The sequence below is a fragment of the Malaclemys terrapin genome, chromosome 21, assembly GCF_027887155.1.
Source record: "Malaclemys terrapin pileata isolate rMalTer1 chromosome 21, rMalTer1.hap1, whole genome shotgun sequence".
NCBI lineage: Eukaryota > Metazoa > Chordata > Testudines > Emydidae > Malaclemys > Malaclemys terrapin.
The window spans coordinates 6,277,393-6,301,330 of record NC_071525.1 but is presented as its reverse complement, the minus strand read 5'-3'; the positions used below and the strand labels follow the sequence as shown (position 1 = coordinate 6,301,330).

The 23,938-nt window shown below is 49.9% G+C and overlaps 1 protein-coding gene and 1 long non-coding RNA gene across 4 annotated transcripts in view; one reads left to right on the top strand and one right to left on the bottom strand.

The window, feature by feature from the left end:
- PLEKHO1 (pleckstrin homology domain containing O1) overlaps positions 1 to 12,872 on the bottom strand; it is a 73,943-nt gene extending 61,071 nt beyond the window's left edge. For 2 of the 3 annotated variants that reach the window (XR_008442946.1, XM_054011039.1), the window contains exons 1-2: positions 12,793 to 12,872; positions 11,835 to 11,981 (exon numbers count right to left, since the gene is read on the bottom strand). Coding sequence is in view for 2 of the 3 variants with exons in the window: in XM_054011039.1 (XP_053867014.1) it covers positions 11,835 to 11,981; positions 12,793 to 12,822 (177 nt within the window). In the remaining variant the exon portion in view is untranslated. Of the gene's footprint in view, positions 1 to 11,834; positions 11,982 to 12,090; positions 12,141 to 12,792 lie in introns of those variants that run through there. The other variant, XM_054011040.1, reaches the window with a different exon arrangement.
- Positions 12,873 to 13,404: 532 nt separating this feature from the next.
- Positions 13,405 to 23,938, top strand: part of LOC128827203 (uncharacterized) — a 28,713-nt gene continuing 18,179 nt past the window's right edge. Inside the window, exons 1-2 of the long non-coding RNA XR_008442944.1 lie at positions 13,405 to 13,465; positions 18,098 to 18,214. This is a non-coding gene — a long non-coding RNA (uncharacterized LOC128827203). The remainder of the gene's footprint in view (positions 13,466 to 18,097; positions 18,215 to 23,938) is intronic.

Here is a 23,938-nt window from a genome sequence, read left to right as displayed (position 1 = left end):
CAGGGCTGGGGCAGCACACAGAGGGAACACACGCACGCAGCCAAACATCTATCAACATCTTACCACACCCCTCACAGGTCTGACATCTGGGCTGTAAATGCTCTGTCACCTCATGCAAGTCACTTCACCTTTCTGTGTGTCAGTTTCCCCATCTGTCTCATGGGAAGAATAATACTAGCTCTCCTTTGTAAAGTGCTGTGAGATCTGCTGATGGAAAGTGTTCGATGAGATGTCGGGATTCTTATTAGAGTGGGCCTGGTCCTTGATTGGAGTCCCTGGTTCTTAAAGCTAAAACTCAATGCATTGAGATGATGGTGATTTTATTATAATAGCCACTGGGAGTCCAAGCCATAGGCCAGGACCCCGGTACTGGGACCTGCACAAACACAGAACAAAAAGACAGCCCCTGCCACACAGAGATGAGAATAGAATTCACTGGTACCAAGGCGAGAGGCTTCCCCGCTTCTCCTTTTAGCTTCGGAAAACCGCTTAAGTAGCTAAGGATTTTCTTTTCCTTTGCCAAGCAGATCCAATTAGGTGGACAGAGAGGTAGCCAGTGTAGACAATGCGGTGATGAAATGACCTAATGAAGAGCGATGTTATCCTTACAGCAGCTGGGCCATTAATCCAAGTTTGCAGTACCTGTAAGTTTGATCCTCAGTTGTCTGACGTGCGAATGCACTATGCATCTATAGGGCCCTATCAAATTCACAATCGTGAAAAACTTGTCATGAACCGTGAAATCTGGTTTTTGTGTACTTTTACCCTATATTATACCGATTTCACAGGGGAGACCAGCGTTTTTCAAATTGGGGGTCCAAAAAGAGGGTTGCAGGAGGGGGGTGTCACAGGGTTATTGTAGTGGGGTCGCAGTATTACCACCCTTACTTCTGCACTGCCTTCAGAGCTGGGAAGCCGGAGAGCGGCGGCTGCTGGCCAGGCATCCAGCTCTGAAGGCAGCACCCCCCCAGCAGCTGTGCAGAAGTAAGGGTGGCAGTACCATACCATGCCATCCTTACTGCTGCCTTCAGAGCTGGATCAGGACCCCTAGAGTTACAACACCGTGACATTTCAGATTTGAAATAATGAAATTTATGATTTTTAAAATCCTATGACCACGAAATTGACCAAAATGGACAGTGAATTTGGTAGGACCCTATGCATTTAGCTACCCGCCTACCTGCTAGCAGAGGATAACCAGAAAAAATTACATGAATAATTATAGTCCATAGCTCTCATCTGGCACTTTCCGTTAGTAGATCTCAAAGTGCCTGAACAAGGAGGTTGATATAAAAGATCTGCTCTAGGAATTATTTTGGGGAAGTTCTATGGCATGTGTTATACATGAGATCAGATGAGATTATCACAATGGCCTTGGAATCTGTGATAGCATCAGATAGGGAAACTGAGGCACAGAGACCTGCCCAAAGTCACCCAGCAGTCCAGTGGCAGAGCCAGGAATAGAACCCAGGAGCTCTGAGTCCCAGTTTAGTGCCCTGTCCCATAGGGCAAACTGCCTCCCTGAATGATTTAAGTTACCCTATACACATAGCGAGACTACAGGATATCTTTAGAACAGAAAACTAAGTTTCATATTTATCTGGTGCTTTGGGTCCCAGATGTTCCCCCGGCACTGAAATGTAGGCCCCTCTCAGTGGAATATGTGAGCTGTTTAATACCATGCAACAGTTTGGGGCAGGAAGTGAAATGAATACTGTCACCATTCGAAACTCCAGGGGGAATATAGGAAGGCAGAATGTAAACCCTTTGAATTACAGTTTGGCTAGGACACACCAGCTCTGGTGAAAAATGCCCTACTAACTACAGTGACCCCAGGGATCTAGGATGCCACATGCCCAGGGTTTTTCACATCCTTTCCAAAAGACAGCAGGTCTGAAAGAAGCCCAGTGCCTCTTTAGATTTACATATCCCTGATAAAGACCTACAGAACAACAAGTGGGACAGAGAAAGTAGATCACATGCTTCAATTGACCCTTTCTGATAAGACCAAGGAGCTGCTCAGTGCAACCAAAAGGCAACCCTGCTGGAAACTGATCAAAGGAATTTTTTTTAACAAAATCCAAAATTTTCCTTTGGAACCCTCAGCCACATGATATAAGTGAGTTCAAGAGCTTAGTAGTCCTCTAAAAAGTCTCTTTGCTAATGAGAAATCCAGAGTTCCATTAGCTCAGGAATTCCTGGGTACATGGTGCCACAGTGACCCTAGGCATGTCATTTAATTTCTTCATGCCTCAGTTCCCCCATCTGTACAATGGGGAGAATGACACTGCCCTACCTCTCAGGGGGCTGTGTAAGAGAATGCTGCATCCAGTGGAAACTCCACAGGGGATTCAGGAAGGCAGGATACAGCCCCTTGAAAGACAGTTTGCCTCAGATCACCACATCGGATCCATTCCCGCTTGGGAGTGCTCAAGTGCTCCTGTCCCTACGAAAAACCCTCTTACTTCAGAGCACGATCCAGCCACTCCTTTAAGGGGGGCAGGAAGAAACTTCCCAGAGCAGAAGGGCCATTATTCCATAACTGCCCACTGCAGGTGGCATAGGCCCCTTCCTCTGAAGCAGCTGGTGCTGGCCACTGTTGGAGACATAGTACAGGGTGGCTGGTCCTTCACTGCAGGGCCCAGCCTCACCTGTGACTGATCTGTTACCTCCCAGCGGAGACAGATCACGCTGCTCAGATGAGGAGAGTCACAAGAAGTAAGGGGGTTCTGAGGACAGCCTGCTGTGCTCTGCTTGGGGAGGAATACCTTTGTTTTGTTGTTACTTTGTGAGTTTTCCCTTTGGAAAATCAAACTGCGCCCTGAGGGAAGGGTCTGAACATCTTAATTTGTAATGAAAGAGGTGCCCGGGCTATGAACTGCCAAGCCTAGAGGTGCCTGCCCTGGCAAGCCCCGGCACAAATTAAACACTGAAACCAGCCCTTACAGGCCAGCATCTGCGCTAGGCTAAACAGCTGGGAGCTCTTTGCTGACAGAGCAGTCCCTAGGTGCATGTTTTAGGGCTGTGAAGTGCGAGCATCATGCAGTTGGAGGCTCTGAATATCTTGCGTCCTTCCCTGTCCCCTCCTCTCCCAGTCCCGCTTGTCCCTTGGCTTGGCTATTTTTCTTTCTTGCACATTCCTTGTCAGCAAAGGTCATTTCCAAGATCAAACTCAGCCCAGCAGGGCATTTGCAAAGACCCATGTCAGCAGCAGGGAGAGAGGAATTTTTTCAGACCCACCTATGCTAGGGTTCCCCGTGGCATCCCACACTGTAGCAGCCCAGAAAGTGAATGGCTCAGGGAACTGGGAATGGGATTTTGGTTGGGGTCATTGGTTCCCATCTGGTCCTGGTTGGGAGGGGCTGGCAATCACTCCTATCTAATAGCTGTTGGGTGAAATGAGTTAGTGGGTCTCGGCTTAGTGCACAGGTCACACAGGGTATGTCTATGCCTCGAGCTGGGGGTGTGATTCTCATCTCAAGCAGGCCTACTCACACCAGAAACAGAGTGGTGGAGAAGGGACAGGACGGGCTAAGTGCCTAGCGTCTGGGATGGGGACCGATTCAGGGTGGCTACCTCTTCCCACCGCCGCAGCTAGCCCGGGGGTGTCTCCTCCAGCAGGAAATCACACCTTCAGCTCGAAGCGCAGACGTGCCCAAATGCATCGCTGTCAAGGCCCCCTCCCTCCCCCCCGTGCGGGCCGTCCCCGCAGAAAGGCCAAGGAGCAAATGGGGAAGCTTGCGCCCTTCCTCTGTGCATACAAAGGGATTCCTTCTCCAAGGGATCAAGCTCGCACCTTTCATAAGCCCTGAAATAACAAATAAGAGCAAGGGCTGGGGGTGGGGGAGTGTTCCATGAATGGAACATCCACTAACGACACTTATGATGATGAGGATGAGGATTTATATTACAGGAGCTTCTAGAGAGCCCCGCCGAGGCGCCAATGTGCTGGGGGCTGCACAGAGACATAGGACCCGATCCTTAAAGGGATTTAGGCACCTAAAGATGGAGCCAGGTGCCTAAATCCCTTTAAAAATCTGGTCTGGGAGATTTTACAATCTAAGTAGACAAGACTGACAAAGGGGAAAGTGAGGCACAGACATAACTTGCCCAAGGTCAGGAAGGGAGCTGAGAATAGAACCCAGAGCTTCTGAGTCCTCCTATAGTGATGGCGTCCCTATGCACTAGGCAGCGTTGCCACCCGAGTTGTGATAGATGGGATACTGCACATACCATCCTGCCCTAAACTGGCATCTGGTGGAGAGCGTCCCCCCCTCATCCCCTAACGGCAAATCCGCATCTCCTTGGTGCAGCTACCACACAGGGCGAGATTCTGTGCCCTCCCTCTACTGGAGCACGGCACAGCACTCACACTCCAGGGGAAGGCGAGGGCTTCAAGCCGCCTTTGCTGGCCCCTGACCCTGGGCTGCTCTGGGGATCGGAGAGTCCCCCCCACTCCCTGGGAACCTGCCTGAGTTACAGCAGGCTCTGCCATACGAGCCGCGGTGCTGCATCCCCCCCCCCCCACCCCCGTGCCAGGGTGTGTGATGGAGTCCTGTGCCGGGCCTGCCCTGGTGGAATCCTCGCCCGGTCAGATCGGGGGCGGTTAGGGTATTGAAGTCCAGATCAGGCCCTTGTCAGCAGAGCAGTGAGTCCACACGTGCTAATTCGGTTTGCCGCTAGCAGGTGGTATTTTGCTGAAATCATCACTCATGCGTTATTAAAACTCCGGCAGCGGGTCAGATCCTCCCCATTCCTCACACACACACATCCCGCATTCCACACCCTTCTCATTTCCTCCCACTGCGCCCTGAGCACTGCAGCGTCAGCCCTATTGCGCAGCGGGAGATAATATCCCCAGCTGGGCACAGGGGGACAGGGATCTAACTACCTGGCCCAGGCCTTGTTGGGCAGAAACTTGGGACAAGGAAGCAAAAAACCTGTTCTCAAAGGCTGCTGGGGGGAACTATTCTGATTCTCATCAAGCGAACTAAATCTAGAGGGCCTAGCAGTCATCTACACGAAGGCCCAAATGCAGCTTACACTTGAGACAGACATGAGAGAAACTGAGGCACAGAGCAGGGACGTGGTTTGCTTAAGATCACCCAGCAGGTCAGCAGCAGAGGCTGGAAGGGAACCCAGGTCTCCAGAGGCCCTGCCCTTATCAATGAGGCCGCACTGACTCCTAGCTTAGAGCTCCCCTCTTGTAGGAGGAGGAGTCGTGGAGGGCAGAGCAGCCTTCGGGCCGGTCCCTTTCGCCAGCAAATGAAAGATATTTGTGCAGACTCGTGCTCCCGTGATTGCTGCTCCATGCAACCTACGTGAGCGGGGACGCCAGCTGCCGCTTCCACCAGGATGATGCCATGCTGTCTGCAGTCCTGCCCCGAATAGGACATGGTGCCCCCTCCCCGAGATTCTACGCCAGCCCTCGCTCCCAGATCTGCCACTCAGGTCTCCTGCATCCTCCCCACCAATGCTGGGGCCTGGGACCACCATGACACAGCATCTACTAATGCAAAGTGACTTATCAGACTCTAAAGTGACCCATCAGGCGTCCCTTAGGGCATGAACAAGGCTCTGCCATGCACTTCTACCCTGGGCCGCTCTCGGCATGTCCCCTCTGTGGGGAAGTCCCATACATTTTCCCGCTCTGAGGACTTTTTGAGCAGCAGCATTAGGGCAGAGACAGGACTTCAGTGTAGCAAACCCAAAGGAAACTCTTTGCTGAGCAGGTTAGGTACATAGGCTGAGATCTCAGTGCTGCTCCTGGGTTCTCCAGCCCTGTCCCTAGAGAGGAAACGGGAGGGTGGGCGGTGTAGACAGGATAGAGTGTGGGATCTGCTGCAGAGGGCACAGCAGAGGGGCTGATGGAGGGGAAGGGACTAGACTCTGAGAATGGAGAGGTGGCGGGGAGGGAGTTGGATAAGGAATAGTCCAGGAGGGGGGAACAGTTCCCAGCCCCTGTGCTAACTACCCATCAGGGCTGTTCTCAGCCACGCCGGTCCAGAGGACTTGGTGGGGGAGTGGAAGGTGGGCCATTCAGAACTGTCACACCCGTACACACTCACACGACAGCGCCACCTCTAACACCTTCCAACGCACAACGTGCACGGACACGTCTGCCATGCACGTGCCAACACCCGTGAGCACGCACGCACGCTACAAGGCACACTCACGCCACGCTCGAGGAGACACGCCACCACTCCCACAACGGGCACATTCTGCCAAACACATGCAACAAGCCCACTCCTCACAAGCAGCAAGCGCCACCACGCACACACAGTGCACAGAGTCAACACACGCTACCCCACAGGGGCTGCGGAGTGCCAGTTAAAGAGCACAGCTGCAACCCCACGTGCCAGGTCACACCACCACTCACTCAGGTTTGGCCCGGCCAGCCCACTGTCCTGAGTGGGCCGGGCCAAACCTGAGCAGCGTTGCAACCTAGTGCTTCAAAGTGGGTCGGGCTCTGGCCCGGATGGGCTCCCCAGCTCCGTGGCCTGTGCTGTTCCAAACACACACACAAGCAGCACCACCACGTACACAAACAACACAACACACACCTCCCAGGCAGCACACGCAGCTCACCAGCGTTCAGACACACACCTCCCAGGCAGCACACGCAGCTCACCAGCGTTCAGACACACACCTCCCAGGCAGCACACGCAGCTCACCAGCGTTCAGACCTGCTGCAGTAAACACTAGCCAAGAGCACAGCCAACTTTTCGAGGGCTCTTGTGCTCACTGAGGCGAAGCTTTCATTAGCGGCTTCAGGAAGCCCACCAGAAAAGCACTTCCTCATTAACATCTTGTTAGCACAGAGTCCATTCTTGACGGCCGTGGGCTTCCTGGCAGGAAGTGGTAGGAGCCCAGCTGTGTGCTGTGTTAGTCTGACTGTTATTCCCGAGTGTAAATCAATAACAAAGCAGTGCTAGAAAGAAGAGAACAATGACCAGAAATGTGGGTTTGGGGAGGGGGATAGGGGAAAGGAATGCAAAATGCCTTGCTGCTTACCAGAAATCAACTCCGACCAGCCTGTGTTTTGTTATTGGGAACTTTCTGGCCACCGATCAAATGCAAAATAACAAAGGTTTTGCATAGTTTATGGGACCAATATGGCTATGGCTAAAGATTTGTGTGTTAGGTCGAGGCAGTCGGATACACAAAGCCTTCGGCCCCTGCTAGCGTTTGGTGCGCCGATGAACCAGCAAAAGGCGCGTGGCTTTATTAACGGGGGCACTAGAGGCAGAGCAGGCCAGAGAAGTCTTGCACAGATTCCAAACAAGAGTGGGGATCAAACTTACATTAAGGCTGTTCACATTTCTTATTGACAGAACTCAATACACTAGGACCAGGGGTTTCAACCCACAATGGGGGCCGGATTTCAGAAGAGCCCAGCTCCGATGTGGGCCCCTAAATAATAATCCCTTGTCCTTACCCAGCACTTTTCCTCAGGAGATGTCACAGCCCTTTACAAAGAAGGTGAGTGTCATTCTCCCCATTTTACAGAAATTGACAGGCAACATCAAGGTTAATTTCCTAGTTAATATGAGATTTAAGAGCAAGAGGCCCAGGTCCTCGGCTGGTGCAAATCCACATAGCTGCCTTTGATGGAGCGATGCCAATTTACACCGGCTGAGGAGCTGTTACTGTAACAGACCCTGGAGTCTAGTCTCCCATCAGCATATGCTGTCTCTCTACTACCCAGGGATGTGAGACTGAGATTTTACCCCAATGTCTAGGCAACCTCCCCAAACTATCCCTGTTCACATCTCCTTGAGGGGCCTGCTCTTCCAATCCCTCCTCAGCTGCATCGTCCCCCTTCCCCTCACCAGGAGTGTTGTCAGTGGAAAGCTATCTCAACTCAGCAGGAAAACACAGCAGTGGCTCCATTTCCTCCATTGGGCGTAATCTGGTGTGTGAAAAAAACAGAAGAGGCTGCGTTCTGTTCTGCTCGACCAACGCAGATTTATTAACCTATTTGTAGGTGCTGCAGAAAGCGAGCGTGCACAGGATGGCCAGGGAGGAGATGAATGGGGAACTGGCTACGGGCCTGCTGCTTGGAGCGGGAGGAAATGCTAGCTATCAACGTCCTCCCATCCGTTCTTGTGAGTTCGCATTTGTGCTCATGAATGTCCAGAGATCCAAAGGCCAACCGCGGCCAAAAGAGAGCAAACAGCGGGGTCAGATCCTAAACGGCACAAGATCTGGTTTAAAAAGAGTGTTATACCTAGAAGTGCAGAGAGAAACCATTTTACGCACATGCAACGCACCACCCACAACGCACCACATGCACACAGGCAGAACACACAGATGTTGCTTGTTTGTCCGCAGAATGTCACATGAGGGAGAACTGCTCCACCCCACACATGTTCATTCATATGTTGAGACTCACAGAGACATCCCATCTGCACATGTGCCCATTCTTCATTCATGCAAACACACACACACGTTCACAGAGACAAATTATTCATTTTGATGCTGACATACACAGCAGATGTTACCCCTTTAAGACACATATATCCACAAACACGTTATTCTTCCAGGTAGACACATACGTGTTCTCTAATGTGCATTATTCATACCCAAATGCACACAGTCTTCCATGCACATGTTCGTTCACACACATTGCTTCTTGTGACACACGCCTTGTTGTTCCCTACCATTGGATACATGCCTGGTCACCGACACGGATACACATTACTCATTTAGAAACTGGCACTCACATGACTGTTCACATGCAGACATATTGCTCATTTAAACACCTGCTCAGGACACACCAATACTATGGTGATGGGTGATGAATAGATGTTTTACTTCTCCTTGAAACATGTTCGCTGACACGGACACACATGCTATTCACCGAGACATTGACACAAACATGTGAGTTCTCAGACAGACGCGCAAGTTACTCCGCTATGCTCAGGGACTTTGCATGGCCCCCCGTGGCAGAGTCTTGCGCCTGTCTACCACACAAAGACACGGACGGGAGCCGCCTGCCAACAGCTCCTCATCCCCTTCTTAGAGCCTGCCCCTTAGCTCCTCAAAGAAGCGGAAAGTAGCTCCGAGTGTCAGTCATTCTAAACCCAACTCCATCCAGTGCTACTATTCCTGGGCCCGGGCTACTCAGATGTCGATGCCAGAGGCCGGGCAGGGCCTTTACATTAATCCTTGACCAATCCGGCAGTAGGTCGCTAACCAGAAGGTCCGTCTGTTTGCCCCCAGTGCTCAGGGGCATGCACGGGATGGGGGAAGTTGGAAGCGGGGAACGCTGCCTGCCCTGGAAGATCTAGACACAGGGTAAAACCCAGAGCCCATTGCAATCAATGGGCGTGGGGAAGGGGGATCCCTCTCCCACACAGTGGGCTCACAGACAGGACAGCTGCCACAAACCTCACAAGAACAAGGCTGTGCACTGGGGCCTCTCAGCTCCTGGCTATTTCAGTCTCCCACTGCAGACTCAGGAAGGTTATGCAATATGGGTTACATTCAGGTCACCCCTGGGGAGGCTTCTTCCTCCCACACTAGGGCTAGCATGCTAGCGTGAAACTCTGGCCCCAGGGAAGGCCACGGGGGGCTTGCCATTAGTTTAGAAAGAGCCAGGATTTCACCAGACATTTCTGATCCCGCACAACCCGATGGGCAAGCCCTCCCCAGCTCCCCGTCCTCGCCCCTGAATCATGGCTTTCTGCCCTCTTGCCTGGAAATGCACAAACTCAGCTCCACCACAGACGGCTACAAATGAGGATCTTCATGGGCAGGCCCAGTGATGTTACCGCAGCTGCTCGGAGAATCATAAAGCGTCCTGCCAGCGCCATTAAACATCTGCCTGGGTGTTTCCGCATAATCCCTGCAGCTCGCTGTAAATTTACCATTATTATTGTCTGCCTATAATACAAGCTATTCCCAACCCCTGCCTACCTGCACCGATGGGATGGCTCACGGTATTCGGGTGGAGCAAACAGCGCCCCTTGGCCTATGGGCAGCAAAGTGAATTTCTCGTCTAGGCCCTGATTCAGGAAAACACGGAAGCACGTGCTGAAATTCCATCCAAGTCAACTGGAGTTGAAGAAGTTGATAAAAGTTAAGCGTGTGGTTACGTGCTTTCCTGAACCAGGGCCCCCGTGCAGAAGAGCAGTTAACATGCAATGGTAGGATACTGGGCAGTGAATAAGGAAACATTCTCCCAACCATTTAATGCAATGATCTATCTACGTCTCCATATCTGCATATCTATCTGTCTGTCTGTACAGCATATGATCAGTATCAGTCTTTCCATCTACAGTATCTTGCTACAGTAGCTAATCTACCTCTCTGTTTATTTTCTCAGTGTCTATGCATTTCTAATGTGCTGATCCCCTAGTTCCCAGGCATAATTTAGTTTCCAAGGAATAAGCCCCAGCCATGCCCTGTTTCTGTGGCCATTGAGAGCACATTTGGAGTGAGTTGTGAAAAGCTGATAGTTGGGAAGCCCAGACCAGGCTCCCCCCAGTTTGTTCTCCAATCATCTCTCCATTGCAATAAACTCGGATCCATACATGCTCTGCCATGCTCAATGATGTCATTAGCTTCTTTGCCAAAGGATCCTTCTCCCTCTGGGCCCCGTTGTTTCTCTTGCTCTTTATTCGATAACCTGTGTGATGTTACCCGACATGCAGGCAGCGGGACCTTCCCTTGGCCGTACCCGCATGAGTAAGGGCTGCTGGTGTGAGCCGTGCTGCGGGATGGGGCCGAGGGCATAGGGACTGGAACTAGGGGTGCAGGAGATGCTTTTCCACCCCTGGCTTGAAGTGGATTTCATCCTATACAGGGTTTACAGTTTTGTTCAATAGCTCTCAGCACCCCCACTATACAAATTGTTCCAGCTCCCCTAGCCGAGGGATTTGGTTGTTTATGTACATCCTGGCCTATCTCTCCATCCTCATTCACACCTGTAACCCCAGTCTGGACACCGACACCCTCCTCGCTTCTTGTACACGGTGCACCAAGATTTTGTTGTGAAAGATCCATCTGCTTTAAAACAAACAAACAAAAACCCCAGTTGGGTGGATTTACCGATCCCAACATCTGTGAAACAGGGAAGGGACGAGCCACCCCCTGCTAGACCAGGACAGTCACAGACTGCCTGTGCTCAGAAAGCCACATCCAATTCAATCCAATACATTAAACCCCAAACCCTCAGACTCTTTCAACTGAGATAGGGGCGCTTTGTCCACCCTCTGCGCTAACAGGATGTCAAAGCAGTGGTTAAACTTTCCTTCTGCCCCTTGCTTTGGAAAAACAACTGAGCGATAAGGGACTGGGCTTGGAACCTAAAACCCCAACTTGTAAATCGGTTGGTCTGGCATCCTAGCCCCGCTGTTTTTTCCATTTGGAAAACGATCAGGGCGTGAGGCTGCAAACCAGGCCATTGTGGAACTCGATAACGGAGGGCAGACATAAGGAAATACGTGACTATGGGGAAAGGAGAGATGAACAGCTTAACATTTGCCAAGCAAATCGTTTCATGTATCGGCGCTGGAAAAATGTCTCCCCGCCAGTCCTCTGTGGGAGACTCCGGGGCACCGTTGTGGGGGTTGTTGTTGTTAGAATCAACACACAAACCCAGCCCAGGTCTCGTTTGAACTGACAATGCAGAGCCAGACAGTGAAAAGAGAATTCCCCATAGAAACTTTCCAGCTAGCAAATTACAAGATGGTTAATAAACACCATGGATGGAGACTCCCGGGTTTCGAAGGGGTGTTGGATAAACACTTTGGCTGCTCAATTTCCTTTTGAAAGGCAAAGGGAGGATGGGGGGGTGGGGGAGGAGAGGCAAATTAAACAAATCCTACCTCTTTCTCTGAGATATAAAGCTGATCTCCCTTCAAAACCACATAACGGTTTTTCCAGATTTCCCTAAAAATGCCTTTCCCGCAAAATTTCCGAACCCAGCCGACCTTCTCTGGCTGCATGGATTGCTGGTTTCCATCCTGTGGCCCCTGACACAAAGGGAGGGGAAGGAAGAGAGAGAAAAGGGATTATTAGAGGGTTTATTCCCCTATCCTTCACCCTGCCTTTTTCTCCAAGTTTGTCCCCCCTCGCCCCCACCTTGCCCACTCTCCACCAATGCTGAGACTTAGGTACTTTGCCAGTTTCACTCTGCAGAGATTCCCCCACTGCAGACACGAAGCAAAATTAATAATACTACCCAAGGCATGGAGCGAAAATCACAAGCTCTATCTCATTCTGTGCATGAGACAAGAACGGCTGTGATGTTGCATCCATCTCAACCAACATGCATTTGCTCCCGGGGAGGGAGGAATTCCAACTAATTGATTTTTTACTGCAGTGCAAATTGCATATTTGAGCCTTTGATTAAGAATTTATTCCTGGGGGCGAAATGCAAGTGCAGGTTTTTATTTGTCATCTCTGGAAAGGCACTCAGATAAATCCATAGGTACACTACACAGAGACTCTCCATATAGGGGACACAGGGAGATACACAATATCTGTTATGTGTGTTTCATGCCTTCCTTGCAATCAAAATGAAAACCGCATGATCCTACATCCTTTTTTACACTACACAACAGGACTGGATTTCCTGGCAAATTCAAGTCGAGGAAGAGACTGAGAAACTGGAGAGAGAGAAAGAAAGAAGGGGTGGGTCGGGGTTTTTGTTGTTATTGTTTAGTTTCCTTTTTTCTTTTTGCAAAGAGGGGTGGGAGGAAGTCTCAACCGAACAATAAAGAAACACCCCCTCCCCAATACCCCACAACCCCTCACCCCGAAGAAGAAGCCGTTTCAACTCACCCTTTTTGCAGAATTATTTTTTTTCATCATTCCTTAGTGTGATCAGGCTGGAGGGGAGAGGGGGAGGGGTTTGGGGTGGGGGGGATCAGAGAGCAGCTCCTGACAGCAATGAGGCTGGATTGGATGTGTCTGTTCTTGGGTGGTGGGGGGAGGGTATATGGGAGATGCACAGGGTCCCTCCTCCCTCTCTCTCTCTCTCTCTCCTCGCCCTTTGTAGCGCACAGAAGCTCTCCAGTTACACTCCAGAGCAGCACACACACACCTCCCTGGCCAGGCACATGGGTTTGCACTAAAGGGCTGATTCGGACCCCACAGCTCCATCTATAGCCAGGCGAGTGTGACGTCCCCGAGTTCAGAATAAAGGGCGAATCACAGCCCACAAAGGGGTTTCTTCTTTGTTTCTGACTCACTGCTGGCTTGGAGGGGGGGCGGGGGGAGCTTTGGGCAGGGCTGGGAATTGTCAGATGTCCCAGGCGAGCGAGACACAGGGCACCGCTCAGCGTGGGAGCCGGGAGCACCCCACGCCGGCTCGGGGACTGGCGCCCGGGGGTCTGCTGCAGCCAGGGGGGCAAGACCCTCCCTCCTGTTGGTTTTAAGGGTGGGTGGGTGCGAGGGATACCTCGGAGACGGGAGGGGGCATTTTCGCCAGGGCTCACACGGCCACAATTCAGAGGTCAGTTGTCAAACTCGCAGAAAAGGGGGGTTGGCTTGGGGGGGTGTTGCCTGGGATTGGTGGTTTGCTCATTTTGGGGGTCCTACATCGGGTTCTATAATACCCGAACCATCACAGTGCAGGACTGGTGTCATGGTATCTTTGGGGCTCACATGCCTTGCTGATAGATAGATAGATAGATAGATAGATAGATAGATAGATAGATAGATAGAGGGGGGTGTATGGAGACAGATAGATAGGTAGATAGATAGATAGATAGATAGATAGATAGAGGGGGGTGTATGGAGACAGATAGATAGATAGATAGATAGATAGATAGATAGATAGATAGATAGAGGGGGGTGTATGGAGACAGATAGATAGATAGATAGATAGATAGCCTTACAGTGGAAATGTTCAACCTGATTCTTTAGTCTGGCACACACCCACCCTTTGCTGATAGCCGACTATATTTGAACACAAGTACTTTGGAAGTAATGCCATGAGAATACTGATGATGTACTTGTGTTGTGCTGTTAGCATCCTCTTAATACATTATGTGCTGGAAGCAAAAATTGACGTTGAGCACTTAGAATATAAAGTATTTCAAGGCCATTTGCGGAGGGAGCGATGGGTCTTTCGTCCCCTTTTCAGTGGCTAGTATGTCTGTGAGACCCTCGGGGCTGGGGTGTGCACCCCATGTCAGCCCTGGTGGGATTAAGGAGGGCCAGAGAGGCCAGTTAGGTTACTGGGCATTGCCTGGGAGAGGGTGGACCAGGGTTAATTGAAAGTGAAGCCCAGCTGGGGAAGGGCTGGGACAGCACTTGAAAGACAGGAAGCTGCAGGCGGACGTCAGAGGAGAAGTTGTGGGCATGCTCTGGGAGGCTGGGCTCATTAGGGAGCAAGGGGAAATCTAGGGGAGAGTCACCCCTGAGAGCCTGTCCTGGACTAGGGAGTCTGGTAAGGAGCTGGAAGTGTAGCCACAGGGAGCAGAGTACATGCCCACGGTAAACCCAGAACCAGGCACGAGAAGATGGAGAGGCTTGGTCGAAGGAGTGACAGCGATGGGCACTGAGCAGAGCTGGCTGCTGGTTATAAGATCCCTGGGCTGGACCCTGCTGTAGGGGTGAGGCTGGCTTCCCCTGATAGCCAGCAGTATAGTGGCAGAGAGCCCCGCGCTGGGGCTGACAACCATCCAGAGAGGGCATTTAGACAGTGGTCCTGCTGGACTTCGTAACCCTGGACCGGGGGGGCTGAATGGCCAAGTTACCGAAGGGAGGCTTGCAAAGCAAACCAAGGCAGAGGGCGGCACGCAGTACAGTGACACTTTCCCAGACTTTAGGGTTGGTCTACACTTACAGCGCTTCTCCCGTCGGTGTGGGGACACCACCTCCCCGAGAAGCGGTAGCTATGGCCACAGGAGAAGCTCTCCTGCCGACATAGTTCTGTCTGCGCCGCGGGTGAGGTTGGTATAACTGCATTGGATTTTCCACACTCCTGACTGACGGAGTTACACCGCCATAGACCACTACCCCCATCTCATGTGCTGTAGACCACTGCCCCCGTCTCATGTGCTGTGGGATACACAGACTATGTGCAAGAACATCACGGACTGCTAACTAAGACAGAGCCCTATGCAGATTGTCAGCTCCCTCTTTGGGGCAGGGACCGTCCATTCATACTGCGTTTGTACAGCTCCTAGCACCCGGGGGTCCTGGACCATGACTGGGGCTCCTTGGTGCTACTGCAACGCCAATCACTAAAAATAATAACATAGAACAATACAATATAGAACAATGCATATACAAAAAGAACAGGAGTACTTGTGGCACCTTAGAGACTAACAAATTTATTAGAGCATAAGCTTTCGTGGACTACAGCCCACTTCTTCGGATGCATCCGAAGAAGTGGGCTGTAGTCCATGAAAGCTTATGCTCTAATAAATTTGTTAGTCTCTAAGGTGCCACAAATACTCCTGTTCTTTTTGCGGATACAGACTAACACGGCGGCTACTCTGAAACAATGCATATACAGTAACCACAATCTACAATACAGTGAGACAAAACAAATAATAACAATAATGCTCTACTTAAGGCCCTACTTGAATCACGGGATGATTGTCAAATAATTGCAGTTGAGTTGTGAACAAGATATGGACAATCACAGAAAAGTAATAATGGACCTTTATTCATTGTGGTAATTTGGAAAAGCCGGAGAAGACCTGTTTGTTTGGAACAATATAAACACTCCAGTATTAAGTTATGCCTGCTAATTTTTTTGATAACCAGACATTTTGCTGCGATTATATTTCAGTCATGGATGTGTGAGGCTGACAGGCCAAGCCCCAGCTGCTGTCAGCTCAGATAAATGGGGAACTACTGTACCAATGGGGTAAAAGGTGTGTGTTGTGAACCTCAAAATGTGTGCAAAATTGTGGACTGTGCAAAGTAAACTAATTAAAATAAACAATGTGGTGGAAGCCTAATATTGCAGGATTTGCAATTTCTGCAAATTAAGTAGGGCCTTGGATATACTTTCAATCGGCATTCACAGAGCATCATAGCATGAGTTACCAGTGGCTAGGCCCCTAGACTAGGACTCAGGAGACCTGGGTTCTTCTCCCACGCCACTGGGCTGACCTGTGACCTTGGGCAAGTCAGTGGCCCTCTCCGTGCCTCAGTTTCCGCATCTGTAAAATAGGGATAATAATGCTGTGATGTTTAGTGTTACGCTCTACAGTTGAAAATTGCTCTGAATAGCTGTTACTGTGTATTTATTATTCTGATTACCTTTACTTTCCAAAGTGAATCCAGTGCTGATGGAAGGAGCTGGTCTATTTGACTCCTGCTGGAGTGGGTTTCTGAGGGGCTCAGCACAGACCTACCAGTGGCTTCCCCATTATGAAGAGGGAAGTAGCTAAATACAGAAGCCAAATGAAAGGTGCCGGGATGAAAGTGAGGTAAAAGAGACAATAATCATAATCTCTAGCTCTCAAAGCGGTGAGTGTTATTATCCCCATTTCACAGATGGGGAAACTGAGACACAGAGCGGGGAAGTGACTTGTCAGAGGTCACCCAGCAGGCCAGCGGTAGAGCTGAGAATAAAACCCAGGTCTTCTCCGTCCCAGTCTAGTGCACTAGCCACATCGCCTCCCTTTCGACAGCAAGACAACAGAGAATCCTGGGCAGCACCCGCTGTTCTAAAGGCCAAGATGGGCAGCCCCCGAGGCTGATAGCCTCCATCCATGGAACGGGGACATCCCTGAGCAGCAAATGTGCCAGCTTTCCCTCCCCCTGCCATAACTCTGGTCTCAGAGGACCATTCTCAAAGGACAAGGGAGAGACTATGATGTAGGCCAGCCCCACGCCCAGAAAAATAAAATCACGAGTCAGCCCCCCCCCCCCCCCCCCAAAATCAGGAGATGGTCTTAAAAATCACGACATTGAAGAAAAAAACCCACATTTGCCCAGCACCAAAACTTCAGCCATCCAGGGTCCCGGTGAGACGCTTATTTTGTGTCCTACAACTTATAAGCTAACCAACAGGGCACGGTTGGGTTTTCTTTGTGAGTAGCTGGAGCCTCGTGCCGAATAAAGGAGATGGTGGGGTTTTATCCGACAGAGCCCTTCGATCTTAGACTATGTGCTCAGATCCTATGAGGATTGGGGACCCAGTATGTATCTTACTGTGATGGAGTAGGTTCACCCCTCCTCCCCACGTGGTAATGAACGAGTTAACTGGAGACTGGGCAATGAACGCACCTGGAGGGTGGGCCCGGCCCAGCTGAAGATGAAGCCCAGCTGAGGAGGGGGCTGTAGGGAGAGTGGGGGACGGACTCTGCACTCCTGCCCTGGGTGCTAGGGTGTGGAAGAAAGGCCTAGAGAAAGGCAGGTGAACGGGAAGCCCAAGAGGGACTCGGGGAAAGGGCCAAGGTAGGAAGGAGCCCAGGGAGGCAGTGAGGGGCTCACGGCCTGCGGCAGAGTCCATCTCCTGGCAACCCAACCAGCGCAGCTGGCCTGCAGCAGGCTCCCTGATTGACTGAATGGTCAGGAAGGGCAGCTGGCTGGCTTTTAGCCCAGCAGCCGCTCTCTGGCTGCTTACTGTGTTGCTGCCTGCAGCTGCCATCCTCCCTGGGCCGGCTGCTGCTCCAGCCCTATTCCCGCCCTGCTCCAGCCTTGTTTCCCCCGCCTGGCTCCTGCTCTGTCCGTGCCACCCTCAGCTTGTTCCTGGGGCCGGCTTCCTGGGGTCGGACTCTGGTTCTGACCCTCAGCGTGGCTCTGACTCCTGGGCTGACTAAAGCTTCCTTGCCCTGGCCCTGGGATTGGATTCGCTCCCCAGCTCCTGCTCTGATCACTAGGCCTGACTGCCCATGGCCCACTTGCTAATGGGAGACCTTCGCTGCTCACCACAGGGTCCCCGTCCGGGCTCCCCTCCCAGCCACCGGGAAAGGTGGTGCAGAAACCCCCTGACACACGGCGAAGAGGGATTGTTGAGTTTGGAGCTGGGCCTCCAGGGAAAAAGCCCTGGGACGGGAGGATGACCCTGCAGAGCCCAGGAAGGGGTGAAGAATCCATGGAGGAGTGAGCCCGGGTCTGGCGGGAAGAGTTACATTTGTTTGCGGTTCGTTTATTGGCTTCTCTGTTCCCCTGGAAGGGCGAGACTGAATGTGACCTGGCCTGGGGCCGAGTCACAAGACGAGGCAGACCGCCGCGGGCCCAGAGCAGGTGGCGCCAAATGAGGAGAGCCTGCTACACCAGGCCTGCACAAGGGGTAAGTCTACTCCGTTATAATTAGATGAATGCATATGGGGATTGGTAGATTCAGAGACGCAATTGTAATGGGAGTCGTGTGTCTAAAACCCCCTTGTTGTTTTTGAAAAGCTCATCCCTTTTCTTCAAATCCTGTGGTGGCACTGGTGCTTCTCCATCTTTCAAAGGAGACATAAAATTCAGGTCCTCAGTACTTGTGGTTATTAAAGATCCCCTGGCCTCATCACATGAGACGGGGAGTTAATCACCCAATTCCAACAGGGCTAACAACATTTTACTTCCCTACAATTCCTCAGTTGGAAAAACTGTTTTTCACCTGTTCTAAGCTGCTGAACACCCTGGCGGTGGCTGCATATCAGTGCCAGTTGGAGGGATCCCCGCAGAGCAGTATAGGTTTGTAATGCACCTTGAATCACACAACTAGGGGCCAAATTCTGCTCTCAAAGACAATTGCCTAAATACTGAGTCAATTTGAAGTCGATGCAGTTATTCAGCAACTTGACTGGTCTGAGAGCAATACTTGGCTCTGTGTATTTTGTCTTGGGCAACGTTCTCCTAAGTGTCTCAGGCACTTGGGGCCAGATTTGTAAAGTTATTTAAGCACCTCCAGGGGCAAATAGATGCCAAGTGAGGTTTTCAAATGGGAGGTAGGTGCCCAGCACTTTTGAAGATCTCTCAAGGCACCTCTCTGCGCATGAAGGCACCTAAATACCAGTGAAGATCCAGCTTCTAGGAGCCTACGTGTCACTGGATTTCCACTCCATATGGCTAAATTTAGTGCCTTGCATGGTGTCAAGTATCAGGGGGTAGCCGTGTTAGTTTGTATCTACAAAAACAACTCCTTGTTGTTTTTGTAGATACAGACTAACATGGCTACCCCCTGATACGTGTCACTGAAAATCAATGGGACTAGATCATGGGGCTAGATCACCAAAGGTATTTAGGTGCCTCAGTCACTTAGGCTCTTTTTAAAAGTCACACAGCTGCTTTAACCCCTTGCCCTTAAATATGCAAACAGACAGGAGATCTCTAGGCGTGAAGGGGCCTTAATAAAAGACCCATGTTGTGCTTTTCTTAAGTGCCTGAAAATCCCATGTCTGTGGCGTGTAGTGTTGCTATGAGGCTGACATCACTGACATGAAACAGGTTTTGTAGATTTAAGTCAGCGGCACTTCTAAATAGAAGACCTGGGGCAGCGTCATTTTCCCTGGCTGGGTGCCGGGACAGACAGACAGTAGCCACTCTTGAGTTTTTTAGTGATGGAGACAGAAATTGGTTGCAATTGATAGCTGAGGGGCTAGGAGAGGGCCCCCTGTTGGTTGCATTTAAAATTGGACTGATACTCCCATCATGCTTTGTGTTATCACTTTGGCTCCAGCTTTGCTGCTCCCTGCTCATCTAGCAGAGATCAAAGAAAAGGTCAGTAGGTCGCTCCCAAAGGCTTCTTCTGATCTTCTTCTGAATAAACTTTATTCAATGGCTGGTTCCCAATGAGCACCCCCCCAATTGGCAGGTAATCAATTTCTCCAGACAATGTGCAATGAAAGGAGCTAAAAAAGAAGCGGCCCTCGCTTTGGGAAAGCTTCAGCCTCGTCTCTGCAGTGCAATTAAGTCTGTTCTATTTGGGTTCTCGTACAATGCTTTACTGCTTTAACGCCCAATCCACTTCCAACGTAAAATGCAGCGACAATGAAACTGAACGGCAAACCCAGGGGGTTAGGCACGGGACTGCCAAAGAAAGGACGAGTGTTCCAAAAACAACCGCGTGAATTCTCACTGGTGCCAAGGACCCTTCGCACCACCTGCCTTAAAGTGGGTGCAAATGTTCGCTCACCCTGAAAAACTTCCTGACGATTCTACTGAGCGATAACATCCCCCCCCCCCCCGCAGCCCCCCCGGGAGTCTCTCTATAACTGGCTTAGATAAATCTAGGGTGGCCACTGCCGCCTCCCCAGAATACCTGACTTTCTGGTACTTCTGGGCATGGTGTGACCCCGCACGCACAGTGCAGGTGCGGTCATGCTGGTGGGGGCGAAGTGGGGCACTCTTCGGAATGGCCTCCCCCAGTCCCTCCAGGATACCAGACAAAACCACGTCCGGCTTGGTCTCAGTACCAGACAGGACAAAACCATAGAAAAAAAGGAGGGTGCAGCTCAAAACCGGGTGAATGGTCAGCATACCTATGGGGTGCTTTAGGAAAGCCATGCGGCTGGGCTAGGAGCTCTGCTTGAATACACTCCCACTGGGCTCACTGCGAGAAAATGTTGGCTCTGATCCTTGGTGGGGTTATACGGGCTTAGCTCTAATGAAGCCAGTGGGGCTATAGAGATTTAGGGGCTTAAATTCGGGTCTTCAGGGGTCAATGTGCAGGGGGAGGGGAACCAGAGGAAATGCAACTTCATTCCACACTGTCTGTTCCCGTGCTCTAAGTGATCAGTAACCTACCAGCTAGTGCCGTGGCTCTCAACCATTCCAGACGACTGTCCCCCTTTCAGGAGTCTGTTTTGTCTTGCGTACCCCCAAGTGTCACCTCACTTAAAAACTGCTTGCTTCCAAAATCAGACCTAAAAATGCAAAAGCGTCACAGCGCACTAGTACTGCAAAATTGCTGACGTTCTCATTTTTACCATATCATTATAGAATAAATCGATTGAAATGTAAATCTTGTAATTACATTTCAGTGTATAGTCTATAGAGCAGTATAAACAAGTCATTGTTGGTATGCAATTTTATTTGTACCAGCTTCACTAGTGCTTTTTATGTAGCCTGTTGTAAAACGAGGCAAATAGCTAGATGAGTTGATGTACCGCCTGGAAGACCTCTGCACGCCCCCAGGGATACGCGTACCCCAGGTTGAGAACCACTGAGCTAGTGGCCTTATCCCTTACTCCATTGCATTAGCCTTTACCCTGATAAATATGCTTGTCCCGTGGACGCACAGAAACCACTTTCACGGAAATCACTGGACATCGCATGACTCTATATCTAATGGGAGAATTTAGCCCCATTGTAGCTACTAATTACCTTGATCCGTAGCATCGTGTCTTTTGTGTAGATTGTGTTCTCAGGTTATTTATATTTCCAGTCTCCCTTTATTGCGGTTGCAGGAAAGATAAAAAGTAATAATTGTGGTGTAATGAGGACTGTGTTGCAATTGCAACACAATCGCTTTGAGTGGGGCGGGGGGGTTCCTGGTCCTGCTTGCAGGCTAAAAGGCTCTGTAGGGACATGTGCAATCTGGGCCTCACAGCACTCAGTGTGCAGATGGACTATAGTAAGGTGGGGTGAGCTGGTCTACTGTGTGTTGGGGAGCAGCCTGTTTTGTCTCTTTTTTGGTTATTGTTCCGAAGGCAAAGCAATAAAGTCATGTTACGTTGCAACCTTCCACCAAAAGTATCTGTTATCTAACTTCTGTTTGTATGCTGCGAAATATAACCAGAAATCACATTTAAATTAATATTGACATAAGACACAGAGGCCTGAACAAAGGCATGTGCATTAGCCAGGCAGAGGGAGGCACAAATATTGAAACTATAGGAATCCAAAACTATTATTATTTATTATTATTGAGTTCTGAAGGAACTCAAATATGAAATTGCAGAACTACTAACTGTAGTCTTCAACCTATCATTTAAATCAGCTTCTGTACCAGATGACTGGAGGTTAGCTAATGTGATGCCAATTTTTAAAACGGGCTCCAGAGGTGATCCTGGCAATTACAGGCCTGTAAGCCTGACTTCAGTACCGGGCAAATTGGTTGAAACTATAATAAAGAACAATATTGTCAGACACACAGATGAACATAATTTGTTGAGGAAGAGTCAACATGGCTTTAGTAAAGGGAAATATGCCTCACCAATCTCCTAGAATTCTTTGAGGGGGTCAACAAGCATGTGGACCAAGGGGATCCAGTGGATATAGTGTACTTAGATTTTCAGAAAGTCTTTGACAAGGTCCCTCACCAAAGGCTCTTATGCAAAGTAAGCTGCCATGGGATGAGAGGGAAGGTGTTCTCATCGATTGGTAACTGGTTAAAAGATAGGAAACAAAGGGTAGGTATAAATGGTCAGTTTTCAGAAAGTCTAGAGGTAAATACTGGTGTCCTCTAGGAGTCTGTACTGGGACCAGTCCTATTCAACAAATTCATAAATGATCTGGAAAAAGGGGTAAACAGTGAGGTGGCAAAATTTGCAGATGATACAAAATTACTAAAGATAGTTAAGATCCAAGAAGACCGCGAAGAGCAACAAAAGGATCTCTCAAAACTGGGTGACTGGGCAACAAAATGGCAGATGAAATTGAATGTTGATAAATGCAAAGTAATGCACATTGGAAAGCATAATCCCAACTATACATATAAAATGATGGGGTCTAAATTAGCTAAATTACCACTCAAGAAAGATCTTGGAGTCATTGTGGATAGTTCTCTGAAAACATCCACTGAATGTGCAGCGGCAGTCCAAAAAGTGAACAGAATGCTGGGAATAATTAAGAAAGGGATAGATAATAGGACAGAAAATATCATGTATCAGGGAGTAGCCGTGTTAGTCTGTATCCACAAAAACAACAAGGAGTCCGGCGGCACCTTAAAGTCTAACAGATTTATTTGGGCATAAGCTTTCATGGGTAAAAAACCTCACTTCTTCAGATGCATGGTGTGAAAGTTACAGATGCAGGCATTATATAATGACATATGAAGAGGTACTCCCTTCTCTTCATTTGTCATATAATGCCTGCATCTGTAACTTTCGCACCATGCATCTGAAGAAGTGAGGTTTTTTACCCACGAAAGCTTATGCCCAAATAAATCTGTTAGTCTTTAAGGTGCCGCCGGACTCCTTGTTCTTTTAGAAAATATCATGTTGCCTCTATGTAAATCCATGGTAAGCCCACATCTTGAATGTGTGCAGATGTGGTCGCCCCATCTCAAAAAAGATATATTGGAATTGGAAAAGTTTCGGAAAAGAGCAACAAAAATGATTAGGGGCATGGAAAGGCTTTTGTATGAGGAGAAATTAATAAGACTGGGACTTTTCAGCTTGGAAAAGAGGCAGCTAAGGGGAGATATGATTGAGGTCTATAAAATCATGACTGGTGTAGAGAAAGTAGATAAGGAAGTGTTGTTTACGACTTCTCATAACACTAGAACTAGGGGTCACCAAATGAAATGAATAGGCAGCAGGTTTAAAACAAACAAAAGGAAGTATTTCTTCACACGACACACAGTCAACCTGTGGAACTCTTTGCCAGAGGGTGTTGTGAAGGCCAAGACCATAGCAGGGTTCAAAAAAGAGCTAGATAAATTCGTGGAGGATAGGTCCATCAATGGCTATTAGCCAGGATGGGCAGGGATGGTGTCCCTAGCCTCTGTTTGCCAGAAGCTGGGAATGGGCGACAGGGGATGGATCACTTGATGATCACTTGTTCTGTTCATTCCCTCTGGGGCACCTGGCACTGGCCACTGTCGGAAGACAGGATAATCGGCTTGATGGACCTTTGGCTGACCCAATAGGGCCAGTCTTATGTTCTTATTACCTGTACGTGGGAGGGCCTAGGAGCTCCAATCCTGGACACTGGCCTCACTGTGCTAGGTACTGTACAGACTATACAAAGAGCTGAGCTGAAACGCAAAGTTTCTCTAGCTGTGACACAGCCTGGCCCAGCGGGGAGCGCACTGACCTAGGACACCTGGGTTCTATTCCTCACTCTGCTGTGTGACACACTA